We start from the raw sequence: 13,180 nt of genomic DNA, 5'->3' as shown, positions 1-13,180 counted from the left end.
CATAGCTCATCTCTGTCCTGGTTTCATTGGCCAGGTGGAACCATTACCCCATGTTGATAAATGAGGACCATGACCTGTACTATCAATTCTCAATACTCCAGGACCCTAAACTACCAAGCCTCAGTACCCCTCATGAGTCCACCTCATAGTCCAAGGATTTCTGTTTTCATGGAATGAAATTGTGACCCAGTACGCCTCATAAGGTGCAATTTCAGAGCTGGAAATGCGGTGAGTCCCTGTGTCCCAGCTGCCATGCTGCACAAACCCAGCATGGTGTACAAAGTGTGCAGGGGCATCCTGCTTGCACAGAGGGTAAACTCCCAGCAGAGTGGATCACTCAGAGTCATAAACACAGCCATGAGCTCTTTTTGGTGGCTGGCCTGTAAGAATGCCCTTTTTGTCCATCAAGGGGTTTAGCTGGTAATCAAGCATGCTTGTTTTCTCATGTTTAATTAAGAATGGTCCTCCCAACAGTTCTGTGCTTTTACAGTGCTTGCAATCTGTTGTGTCACAAACTAGGTGAGCTAGTGACTGCAGCTCCAGGTTGTTGTCTGGCCAGTTAATATGATTATGTCTGGTGTTATCCCAGAAATCCGTCTTTTTTGCACTCGCATGCTAAAGTGACAGTACTAAGAAAGTGAACAGTGGCAGACATCCCTTCTGTAAGCGGTCACATTGTGGTCCACAGGGATGTCTTGTCTGTGTGGATGAGCTGCGGAAGAGGATGTGGAAGGTACTCAGTGTGTCTGCACTGCGGTCTCCCTCTATCTCTCTGTCTGTCTGCCTCTTTCGTGCTTCGCTGTCAGCAGCAGCTGACTTATCCTGGCCACTTCCTGTCTCTAGGTTGGTGTGTACGTGCCTGTTTGTGTGTGTGTACAAGCACATGTGTTTGTCTGCTTGTTTGTTTCTGCAGGTGTGTTTTTGTGAGAGTGTGTCTGCATGCATGTGTGTGAGTGTGAGTGTGTGTGCGTTTGTCTGTGTAGATGCGTTTTTTTTGGAAGTGTGTGTGTGTTTACGTGTGTGCACGTGAAGGGGGGTTCTTTGCTTTCAGCTCCACAGTGACACACTGTAGGCCCACCTACCACGGGGACACCACATAGACAGGACACTCTCTCATTGTTCTAACTCTTATTTTAAGCCCGTGTTTCAAGAATTTCATACTGAAGTGTTCTTCAGTGGGTGGACTAAATGACCTACAGGACAAGGAGAGAGCAAGATCAAAGGACTCTGCTACCTCCCCTACTGTATTTGCATTAATTCTTGCTCATTCCCAGTTCAAACTTTTCTGTTACCCTGGTATTGTACTGAAATCACCCAGCACTAGCAGATCCGAGAAGATGAAGTGAATACGACAGTTTGAATGTAAGATGATATCCAATGGTTTCCTCTTCACTGTGTCTGTGTCTTTGAGAAGGAGGAGCATAGACTGTGATCGTGCCTCTTGATTGCACCTCATGCAATGGCTGGAAGAGTAGGCTGTAACAGGATTAGGGGAGGGGGTGGACTGGCTCTGTGCACACACACACACACACACACACACACACACACACACACAGTGAAGATATTTTTAGACAGGCACACACTCCTACTGTACATGAGTATTTCATCTCCCCCCAGCATACTTTACTGCCACTAATTACAGGCAGCAGCAGTCCTGGAGGTGCTTTATCCTTTGGTGAGATCAATGTGTTCTTCCACCCTGCTCCAATTACTTCTGATTGCAAGAGTTATGGCTGGTATATTCTTTCAGACAATTACCAAATGTGGCAGTATTAATGAAAGGAGTGATGTGGAGTGAAGTGCCATTTGATTGGTGATGTCCCAGCCCCCCATCACAATGAGTGAGAATGATCACAGCATGCTGGTGGAATGAAACTTTGAGTACGATTGTTGCCATTGACTTTCTATGCCAGGGATGGAAACTGCACTCCCAGTGCGTAGCAATTTGAACTGCTCCAGATTTTACTCAGAGTGGGATAGTATATTGAGTGGAAGCTGCACTCCAACCACCTGCCATGTAAACCTGGAACAGCTCAAGCTGCTGGGTACTGGAGTACTATTCCCAACCCTCTGCCTCGTTTAACAGGTGTTCTCATACTGCTGCTGTAACCCTTTATTAATGTTGCTGCAGAGTTATGTTGACACTATATGGCTGGGCTGCTGAATGTTCATAGAAGTCAGCCAGCCATACACACCAAATCATACAGGGAGACTGAGGAGGGTCAGGGCCCAGTGATTCTGGGTTGCGTGTTTGGAAGTGACCCATATCTGGTCTTGATACAGCCCACGCAGTGCGGGTAGATACAGGGACAGTGACATGGGAAAGTAAGAAGCAGCCCTGCTCGTCATATCAACAGAGAGAAGAGAGGTGCATGCTGGGAGTTCAGTCCCGGGATTGGGAATGTCCTTTCAAAAGCCTGACTGTGCAGAGGAGATGCAGAGAGAGATGGATGAGGCATGTGTCAACAACATATCGAAATAATGTGAGGGTAGAAATCATGGGCATAAGAACACAGGAATAAGTAAGTGGCTTTGCATGCTGTGAATATGGGACTGGGAGAGGGCAGGCTAAGTGACTACAGGTCATCTCATTCGACCATCTTATATAGCGTCCAACAGGCCTGGATTTTAGCCTGGCTGCCACACCATCTGTGAATGTTTACTATCTTTTCTCAATGATTCGGCTCAGCTGTAGGTGTTAAAACTGTCCAAGTCTCAACAGAAGACAAACCAAAATCTACACCCCTTCAGGAGGCATTAAAAGGCAGGTTTACTAATCTATCCTTAAAACCGTACTGAAGGCCCTGCAGTTCAAAACACTGTCACAGAGGGAAGAATGATGAGAGAATTCTGCTATACAGTGTGTCACGTAAATATTATGCAACTGGAGACAGCTGTAATATCTGATGGCAGGGAGGGCACACAGTCTAATGCGGCAGTAATCCGGGGCTGACTTGGATATGGTGTTTACAGCCTTGGGTTAAAGATAACGATATCCAAGCACTGGCGGGATTAGCGAATGGAGCAGTCTCTGGCTAAATTAATAAATGGAGCTTTTGAAAACCTGTAAGGTAAATCCATCTACCTCGACCGCACAGTGAACAGCATTCTCTCCTATTGACTTGATTCTCATTCAAGCAGGCCCACTCATGCGCCAGCGCATTGGAATAACAGCCACCACAGAATTTCCTTGCCTTTTCAGGTTTTACTTGTCTGAGTCTGACATCTCGCATTATGTGTGACGCTTTGAGTTGGTGTTGTTGCCATTGGGTTATTTACCAAGAAAGTGCAAACACCTGAAAGCCGATTGCTTGGTGGCAGAGCTGGAGAGTGTAATTAGCGGGTTGTGCAATATCTAAGCACCATTGTTTGAGCTGCAAAATGCCATGCAGCTGCAAGACTGAAAAATGCTGAAAAAAAAAATCCTGTTTCCAGTTGGTTGATTTTGGTTACTTTGTGCCAGTGGAATGCCATAACACCCAAATCACCCTGTACTTGCACACAAAAGACTGGCTTTTCCTGCTATGACACCTGTGGTATACTGCATATAAGTCAGATTTTATCAAAATCTGTCCTTTAGTATGTAGAAATGCAGTTAGAGTACATAGGTATAGCTCCCACTAGATCCACTAGAGGGCAGCATGTCCCAGGGTATTTGAGAATTGTTAACAAAGGTGGAAATTTTTTGTGTTGGAATCAAAGCAAAGTAGGTGGTGCATACAATTGGTAATGAGTTGTTCTGGCTTCCTTGGTGTTATCGTATTTGCCATATCATCTTTGCAGAAGTTGCAGAAGTGAAATCTGCATTACTTGTAAAAGTGTGAAACTTGCATATATGGCACCCCCTCTTGTTGGAACTGATTAACTGTGCTGTACTGATTCCTCAGGCCCACACTTTGCGTGGGCAAAGACACATGATAACCGCTGACCGTGAAATTAGATCAGAACTTTACGTAAGAACTGCCTCCGGGGCTGCCTTCTGCAAAGAAAACTTCCTCAATGTTTTCTGATGTCACATGGAATTCTTCTTTGCATTCAGAGAAAGTAACAACACGTAAGTGTCATCGCCTTTACTTATTGAAATTTTTTCATAAGGGAGAGCAATACAGCTAGCTCCCAATTCCAATTTTGTTTTCTCTACTCTGATTTGACATACAGCATGTGACCACCAGAGGGTGTCAAATTATTGCAAGCAAGTAGCTGTGTCACTTGGGATTGCTTTCCAAGTTGCCTTTATCCTGCCCCTGCTACAGCTAAGAAATAGATACTTCTTACTATTGGTGAATACCAAATTACAGCTAAACTTGTGGAAAAGGAGAATAGTAAGGTTTCTTTGCATCATTTCTGACAACCCTATTTTTCAAAGTTGAAGCTTACCTTTTAAAGAGGATTCACTAATAAGTCTGCAGGGACCTGATAGAAACACTTGCCCAGCAAAACACCACAAGAAAACAAATTAAAGCAATACAGTGTATGTTAAGGAATTGTGTTTTAACTCTTACCTCTGTAATAGGATTAAACTTTCTGCATACTCATGGGGTGGTTGGTACTTACGGGTTCTGGTATGTTCCATCACTCAGTGCATGATGAGCAGAGCTCCATGTTGGGCCTGCCTCCACCGTGTGACAGTGGGGTGTAGATGCAAGCACCATGCCACAGTGCAGCAGAGGCCAAATAGTACTGACAGTAACACTCTACAGAAACGGCATGTGACTGTAGCCTGCCTGCCTGCTTGCCATTAGATTAATGTGTTTATAAGTGTTTACAGCCTGTGTGGGTTGCCCCAAGTGGTAATAGCTGATCCTGGGTCAGTGAGGATAGGGGGAATGGAAGAGGGCGGTGGAGAAAGTTTTGACATCAGCTCCACAGAAGACTCCACTTTAAAGTGGAGCTCTTTCTAGAAGCAAGGGGTCCAATTTTTGGCTTCTGCCTACCCTCCTCCCCAGAGCAGAGCTGTAGGACATCCTTCTGCCAATGGAAGATCTCCACTTGGCATGCACAGGTTTCCACTCCCAGTCAAGGGGGAGCTGTGAATCGCAAGCATGCAGGCCTGCCCAGTCTCTTCCTATGCCTGGCATACTCACTGCAGGTGGTCTGCTGGGCTCTGCTTTAAATGTCCCAGTAGCCCATAGGCGCGGCTTGCTGTAGCAACAGTGGTGATGTCACCATGTGGGGCGTGTACCCAAGGGTAAAAAAAAACCCACTATAGTGTTCTTTTCCGCTGTGTCCACGGCAACTCTCAGGCCAAACAGGAAAAGCCAGCACAGTTAATTAGTTTACTTTCCTCCTCATTATCATTTAGTGTGAGTTATTCACTTGGAGCCCTCCCCTCAGCTACACCCGGCAGGCCTTAACAGACCCCAGTGTTTCCTGCAAGATGAGGGGCATCAAGAGGGTTGTGCATTGCTGGACAGTAGGGGCGGATTCAACAGAGGTAAAGCAGGGTTAGGTGAGGTGGAGCCCTCAAGATGGTGCTGTGAAGAAAGACAGGCTCCTTAACCCTTCTTGTAGCAGCTCCTTTACATCCCAGGCATGCTATATGATGGGCATCTTGTTGTGGTAGGGGTGGGGTGGAGGTGCAGAGACTGGCCTCTTTATGGTCTTTAAGTGTCTGTCACAGACTGATTCTCAGCATCTGGCCTCAGGTGCGTGGCAGTGATGGACCACTCAGGCCTCTAACTCTGCAGAGTCTCAATGGATTCTAATTAGCTGCCACTCCCAATGCAGCCATTATTCTCAAGAGTGAGTGAAGCCACTGAGGAGCCCTTGACTGATGTCAGACGTATGCGCACCCCTCGCCCCACATCCTCAACCCCTTGCCCTAATGAAGACCCCTGGTTTCATCTCAGCTTTCTCTCTGGCTGCTGCCGGAGAGTGCACAGTAAATCAGGCCTTGTTACACACTTAGTACAGGAATACTCTGATTTATACCTCAGCAGCATGGCCCGACCTGGCAGTGACTAACAGACAGAACCGCGTGGGGTTAAACTGCCCTTTCATGCTTAATTCTCTTTTAGATCATTAAAAAAGCAGCTCTTGTTAGTTTTCTTGTGTCCTGGGGGTTGTAAAAAAGGTCCTTCAGAGAGAGGGGGGGTGGTAAACGTGGAACATTATGTAATGCAACAGACTCCCTTTATGTGTACACACACACATAAAACCTGCTAAGTACACAGCAAGGGAGAACATGGCAGTTCTCCCTTAGACTGGTTTAGCAGGCTACACAAGAGATTGCATCTCTGGGCTTTTTAATAATGCCCAAATGTGGCCGATAAGGTAAGGAGGAGACAACCACAGATCTTGTCACAGGAGGTCATTAGCATTCAATAACTTGACCAAATGCTCCCCCTTACGCAAACCAGTGAGGCAAAGCTCTGAAGCTGCACAGTAAATGAACAGATAATTGATCCACACCCCCCAAAAACCTTCCCTCCCCCATGTCTGCATGGCCCCACAGTCCTCTGTAGAGGAATTGCGTAATGCCAGAGACTGCAGCCAAGCGGGGATCGATCGGCCTGAGTGCTGTGGATAATGAACAGAGACGGAGCTCGCGCAGTCAGCCAAGCGCCATGACTCAGGCGAATGGGCTGTGGCTGGCCATTCATCAGCTGCAGCATGCAGCCGACCTGCCCGAGAATACTGGCGCAGTGGCGGAAGCAGCAGCCCAGGAGATTACCTCATCAGCACAGCCACAGCGGGATGCACGCCCTCTCCATTCATCTCGGCACTGCTCGATAATCCATCATGGCCAGGAGTACGTGGCACAAGGAGCTGTACTGTCAGAGCATAAAATTCAGCCTATGTGTTTGGTTGGCCAACCCCCAGGAGTTTTTTACTGTATAAATTTTACATTTATAAATGATACATTTATAGGTCTGTACTTCAAAAGGCCATTGACTTGGTTGAAAAAATTGCACTTAAACTTTATATTGGTTTCAAGTGCCAACTTCGTATGTAAAATTATAAAGTGGCGTAAAAACACTGATACTTTGTGTACTGCATATTTTTTTAATATGGAACCACCCTAGGTTCTCTCTAGTGCTGCAGTGAAAAGAAGTGGCCTTAAACATAGAGGTCCATCATAGCACGTTGATTTTTGGCTCAGCTGCGGCCTGATACACTTCAGAAATGTAGTAACATGCTACAAGATACTTTTGCGATAGACAGATCTCTGTCTAGGGTGGTGTGTGGGTCCACTGTTGGCAAGTTTTGTGCACAAATGTTTCAGATGGCCAACTGGGACGATTTCTGCCTCATGCACCACTGGCCTGCATCCCTGAAGGATTACCACAGAGCCCCCAGGTGATAAAGCCTTTCACCAGGAGAAATGACAATGGAAACACTGCCCCCTCTTGGTCAGGCCTGCTATGGGCAGAGTGGAGGGACAGCTCAGCATTAAACATATAGGCTTAAAAGGGCTCCAGCATGATCAGTCCAGCTCCCAGACCGATGTCCTCAAGATGCGGAGCCTTCATGTGATCTTGTGGTAACTATTTTTATTAATCTGTGTCATTGCACTTTGGTGGGGAACCTGAAAGAGTGAAGAAATACACAAAGCCCCAGGGTGCAAGGAGCTGGGGAGGGGTACCAGTACCAAAGAGGAGATATGGTACATTTAAGCTGATGAGTGCTGAGGGAAAACCCAACTCTGCCCTGTGACTGAGAACACAACACTTCTGTCTTAAACTGTGCTCTGAGATTCTGGACCCCCCACACCCCCCTTGCCAGCTCCTTGACTCTGGCACCAGGGTGTAATCTCTGCTAAAATCTGCTGTGTTTGGTTTTATAGCAGGCATGGCTGGGTAAGGGGCCGCCCTCTGTATTGGGCTGCTCCCAGGACTTGGTGCTTCTCTAAACTCGGTCAAGAGAGCAGTGTGGGTGGCTGTGTTTTTTTTTTTCTCTCATACAAACAGTAACCATATTGGCTCACTGGCAGTAATAAGAATGATTCTCATGTTATTCATAATGCAGGAGAAAGTGATGACTGTTTGCATTCATTATTACCTGTGAGTGATAAAATGACTGTAGCTACCTAGGTATGTATCTCAGACACCTCTGGATTCACATTGTGTGACATCCTTTAATGACCCTTAAACTATATCATTTTTGTTTGTGGCTACAGTAGACTACAAAAACGGGCTGTTTACTGTTTGCAATGTGATATTTGATTGGGATGGACTAGTTCAGAGGAGACTGCACTGATAGTGTAATATTAAATGTACTTTCCCCTCCCATCTTCTAGGAAAGTAATGTCTGGCTCTCCCTTTAAAAAATAGTGGCTTTTCATGAGGTTGCACAGGCCTGGCTTTTGGTGACAAGACATGGCACATCTCCTGGTCTACAAGCTGGGTGAAATCAGCTTGTTGTCCACTTACTATATTTGGGTATGCTTTAGCGACCACGAAAAGCCACATAACCTGTGCAAATGACAACATTAAGGGATGCTGTAGGTCAAGGTGAGCTACAGCTGGCCAAATAGCATATATCTGTACCAGTAGTTACTGCGCACTGACATGTATTAGAGTGATACCAGTTTTGTGTAATGCATAATAACATTCGTATAATATTAAGTCTTAATCTGGATTCAATTAGATTCAGTTACCGCTACCAAACAGACTAACAAAAGTCTGAAATTACAAATGCTGGAGAAAAACGGTTTTCAATAATTCCTTGATTTCACAATGTAAAGGGCAATGATGTGTGTAACCATGAGCCACGCCAGCAGAATGTTAACAGTTAAAGGATATTCGCAGACCTATTCTTAGACTCAAATCTGTTATACTGCTGAGATTTGGCAGGCTTACATCTGGGGCCTTATACGTTGTGTCTGTCAGTATAGCATGGCGAAACGTGCACACGAAATCCGTGAAAAAGACAGTGAAACTGGAGAAACTAGTATTTGACTTGTTTAGGGAATAAGGGACAAGGAGGGAAAGCATGAGTCTTTGGGGGTGTATTTTGCCTGCGTCCGCAGACTGCCTAACGTAACGTGTGGGCGTACAATTTTTTTTGCGTTTCTAGGTGTATCTTTTTAATTGAATTGTAATGTTTCTTTGCACCATCTGAGTAATATTTATTTTCTAATATATTAATCATTAATAATATTGTTTCAATTGAGTAGTTTAAACTAGTTACAGGGCATGATAATAAGAGCTTCAATAAGTGAATTGTGATGATTTACAAGGGCAATTTATCCTTGAAAGGAAATGGAGGAACTTGTTGCCCCAGTGGGTTTCTTGCCTACATCCTAACTGAATTTTGTTTACTTATACCATTTTACGCACCAAATGTTAGAACCTAAATAAGGTGTATGAAAATTTGTAGATGACCTAATATTTTAATAAATTTCAGTATTTCCGTACTTCCCTCAAGGTGCCAGCAACGTTTGATTTGAGACCTTTGTAAAAAGGAATTGATTGGCTTCATTCAAAAGTGTAGGCAATTAGTTTTTGCGTAACAGCACCGCATTGGATGCATGGACACTTTCATGCAATGAAATGAGACACGGCCGAGGGACGAGAACAATACAACGTCGCAAGATAGGTTCGCAGTAGTTGCGATCGTTGGCCTTAAACTAATACATCTGCCAAGGTTTTGTTTTGACACCTCCTTGCACAAAACCCGTTATCCAACACCCACCGCCGCCCCTGCCTGATTTTAAACCCTGCCTAGCGGAAGCTTTTTTTCCCAGCCGGTGCGCTGGGAACGACTCGGAGAAAGGGAAGAGACTCGTCATTGAGAGCCTCTCTGTTTCATTGTTCTCGTGTTTTATTTTTTAAAAAGAGAAACAGCCGTTTTCTTCCTCCGTCGAGAACAAAACCTGTTCAATTCTGGATTTCTTTATTCGACTCCTATCTGCCGGAATGAGGTTAAAGCGGAATGGGTCCTATACTTTGAATCGGTAAGTGCTTCTAAAATGATGCAATTGGATTATTTTTAATAGTATGGTTACCGTGAGGAATTTACATTATAGTGCTGTCATTTAGCGCGATAGTTTCCTGTACAGAACCACACTCTCTACACTGCAGTTTTCTCCACCCTCTTGAAATGTTAATTAATTTAATATGTTTTAAATAATTCGTGTTCTTAAATGCAAGTACAACCTACAGACTATGTATAGAGACGGCAGTGCATTGTGTGTGCTAGTCATGATTTTATTCCCTAAACAAACTGACCGGAACTGTCAATTAGATAAACGAGGCGGGATAAAGGATGCAGGTAGTAAAATGCATTTAGATTTAAAGGGTAAACCAAGACGGGCTACGGAGCTGTGATACGACGTGGACGTAATCGTTTCGAAGTCTCTTTAGCTTCCAAAGTTTTTGGGGTCGTATACCGCTGTTGACTTTTAATGATTTGCTCATAACGATACACGAAAATGTGAAATTCTCTCAAAAATACAACAGTTAAGTCGTTTTAGGGTTTCAGAAATAAGAAATATTGGAATAGTCCTAAGTGGGCAATGATCACTTACTTAAGATGCAACATTCCTATTTTATTTGTATGCAGTTTAAAACAAACACAGGAGTCGCAAAAGTTTTCCTGTTTTTCCATGGGGTGATGTCAGTCGAAACCTGTATATCTGGTTGTGGCCACACTAGTAGCTTTTCCTCCATGGAGGTGCAACAGAAAACCCTGTGCATCCTGTAAGCACGCGGTCTAGTGGGAAGAAGCGTCAATTCCCCTCCCACGAGCTGATCATCACTTAGCAACTTGGGCCGGTTAATGTGTAGCAGCACCTGCTCTGTTCTCATTCGTCAAGAGGGCAGCTAAGGGCATTCATTAAAAAACACATTGGGATCAGTCATGCGCTCTTCCTCAGGCTGTATTTAAATAGCCTCCCTTCACCACAGAATTGTCAAAGCTATAACTTCTAAGTCAGATGAATGTTGCTTTTTGGTATTTCATTCTCCTGACTCATACACTCATACATTTGTTCTACAAACAAAAAATGAAGTCAGGTGTATTAACAATTCAGGCCAAGCTCTGGCAGTTCTCTGACAATGTTGAGGCTTTTGTGGATATAGTTCATGAAAAAACAACATTCAGCTACTGTAAGTAGCTGCAGTTTGTTAAAAGGGCAGTTTCAGTACCCGACATTTCTTTCCTTCCTTTTCGGCTACACCACTGTTCCCCTGAGGTATTGTCACCCACTGGCCCCCTCTCATTGCTCTTTTTAGCAAGGCTATAGAATCCGCTAATGCAAATGATGAATTCTGAACATGTCCCTGTTGGCACATACCCACTCAATTAAAAAGCCCTTAATGAGAGAATATCTTATCAGTGCTCTTCCTGTCTCCTCAAGCAGGTGAAATAATTATGCAGGAGAGGAAAATTGCTTTTAACAGCTGTTGGCGAGTACTGCGTCATGGAGAAAAACCAGAAGGACATTGTTTATCGGGAGAATAAAGGGCCAGAAAACCGATCCTTGCAGTAAAAAAAAAAGAGCTGCAGTTTTGTGAATGTGCATTAGCTGTTGTGTAAGATCTGAATACAATGAGCAAAGTGCAGGGACAAAAAATGGAAATATCTACTTACAGCTATCCTTTTTAATTTTCAGGACAATGTAATATTCCATTTAATTTGTTAGAAGTTGAAAACACCGTAAGACACCCTGAACATTATGTGGACAATACTATTATATAACATTATTCCGACATGGTTAGACACTCCCCTTGTTTTCAGAACCTTTGTTCTAAACCAGTCTCTTCAGCTGAGATTTTTTCTACATTGAATTATTTGAAATGGGTATTATTTGATTTTATGTCCTGATTCAGGTTTATTTTAGTGAATCTCAATAAAGGGAACTGATAGTCTTCAAGACTGAACCAAATAGAACAGACCTCTGAAGAGAAAAATGCAGGAGACAGTTGAGATGTCATATACAGTGACAGTTTTGGTTCCTCTCAGTCTGGACAGGTTGGTACTAGGCTCTCCCTTAAGTTCCCTTGATAAATCCCAGCAGTATACATGTCCTCCTTGATTGTAATGAATGTCTCTTTGTACAGTAGCATGTAGATGTGTCTCAGAAGAAGTAGACAATGGTAGACAGTTTTCACCTTAGGCAGTGCTTTCTAAGGTCATTTAACCTGAGGTACATTTTGTGAATGATACTGTGGCATAGAGAAAGTAAAATGTTACCAAGCCAGCTTGTTAATGAGAAAACTCAACTCAAAGGCTCCCCAGCCATGTGTGCACACAGTTCAGCTTTGTGTTCACTCTCTAAAAATATTCTACCAGCTTCTAAACCATATTGGGTTAAACCATACTGGATTAGAATGTACAACCACATTTAAATCACCAGGGTTGCAAGCACTGAGATCAGAGTTTGTTATTACCCAGAATGGTTGGATCAGATGGAAAGGCATCTCGTGTCTACACTTCAGCAAGTCGGGGTGGCAGAGGTCTGTTGCAGACATTTCCGCCAATGTGAACTCCAGCAGCAGTCACTAACTGTGCAGCTGACTGCTCCATGTCAAGACTGTTGCTAAAAAAAACATTCTGCTTCCCTGGTACCTGAGAATAGTTGCAAGCTTTTCGTTCTACCAACATGTTAGCTCCAGTATAGCCAAGTCTGCAAATTCAAGGGGTCTACGTACCATTCCTCACAGTGCAAGAGGCACCTGGCCCTCTGTACTGATGCTGCTTCCCTGAGTCCACATGAGTTGAACAAAATGAACACTTCAAGACAGTGAAACAGCTTTTTTGCTAGCATTTACACAATCTAGGCTAAATAATAAGAGGTTCAAGTGAAATTTCATCCATACTGCACACAATCCAAAACCTGCAGGTGTCATGACTGCAATAGAGAAGGCAAAATGGTCCTACGTGCCTCATCAAATAAAGCCTCATTCAGTTCAATTCAAAATATAGTGATATTATAAAATTCAAGATAGCCTAACTGTTTGTTCTTGTGTGAGTTTATGCCTTTGGCTTGGATATGAGAGTGGTTCACATTCAAATGGTGAAAGTGTTGCCTGTATCTTATCTGCTGCTGCTATTTACTCTATTTGAAAGCCCAAATGATCCTCTGGTAGGCACCTACCTGCTGTCTCATTGGGCTGTTGGCTAATGTCTGATTGCAGATGGCAGACTTGGAGGGGAGGCTGCCGCAGAGTTCCTTCACAGTGAATTGGCATGACATGGCCTTTGTATCTTAGAGCTGGGTATAATTATGTTGTTA

General features: G+C 44.1%; 1 protein-coding gene across 2 annotated transcripts in view; it reads left to right on the top strand.

Moving 5' to 3' along the window:
- The window catches only part of LOC118781804 (MOB kinase activator 2-like), a 66,944-nt gene that overhangs the window by 15,581 nt on the left and 38,183 nt on the right, over positions 1-13,180 (top strand). The window contains exon 1 of one of the 2 annotated variants that reach the window (XM_036534891.1): positions 9,725-9,898. The exons of the other annotated variant lie outside the window; for it this stretch is intronic. Within the exon in view, the coding sequence (XP_036390784.1) occupies positions 9,861-9,898 (38 nt within the window). The 5' untranslated portion in view covers positions 9,725-9,860. Of the gene's footprint in view, positions 1-9,724; positions 9,899-13,180 lie in introns of those variants that run through there. 2 annotated transcript variants of the gene reach the window in all.

This window comes from Megalops cyprinoides, chromosome 8 (genome assembly GCF_013368585.1).
Source record: "Megalops cyprinoides isolate fMegCyp1 chromosome 8, fMegCyp1.pri, whole genome shotgun sequence".
NCBI lineage: Eukaryota > Metazoa > Chordata > Actinopteri > Elopiformes > Megalopidae > Megalops > Megalops cyprinoides.
The sequence above is the reverse complement of the archived record's forward strand: the minus strand, read 5'-3'. Positions and strand labels throughout refer to the sequence as shown.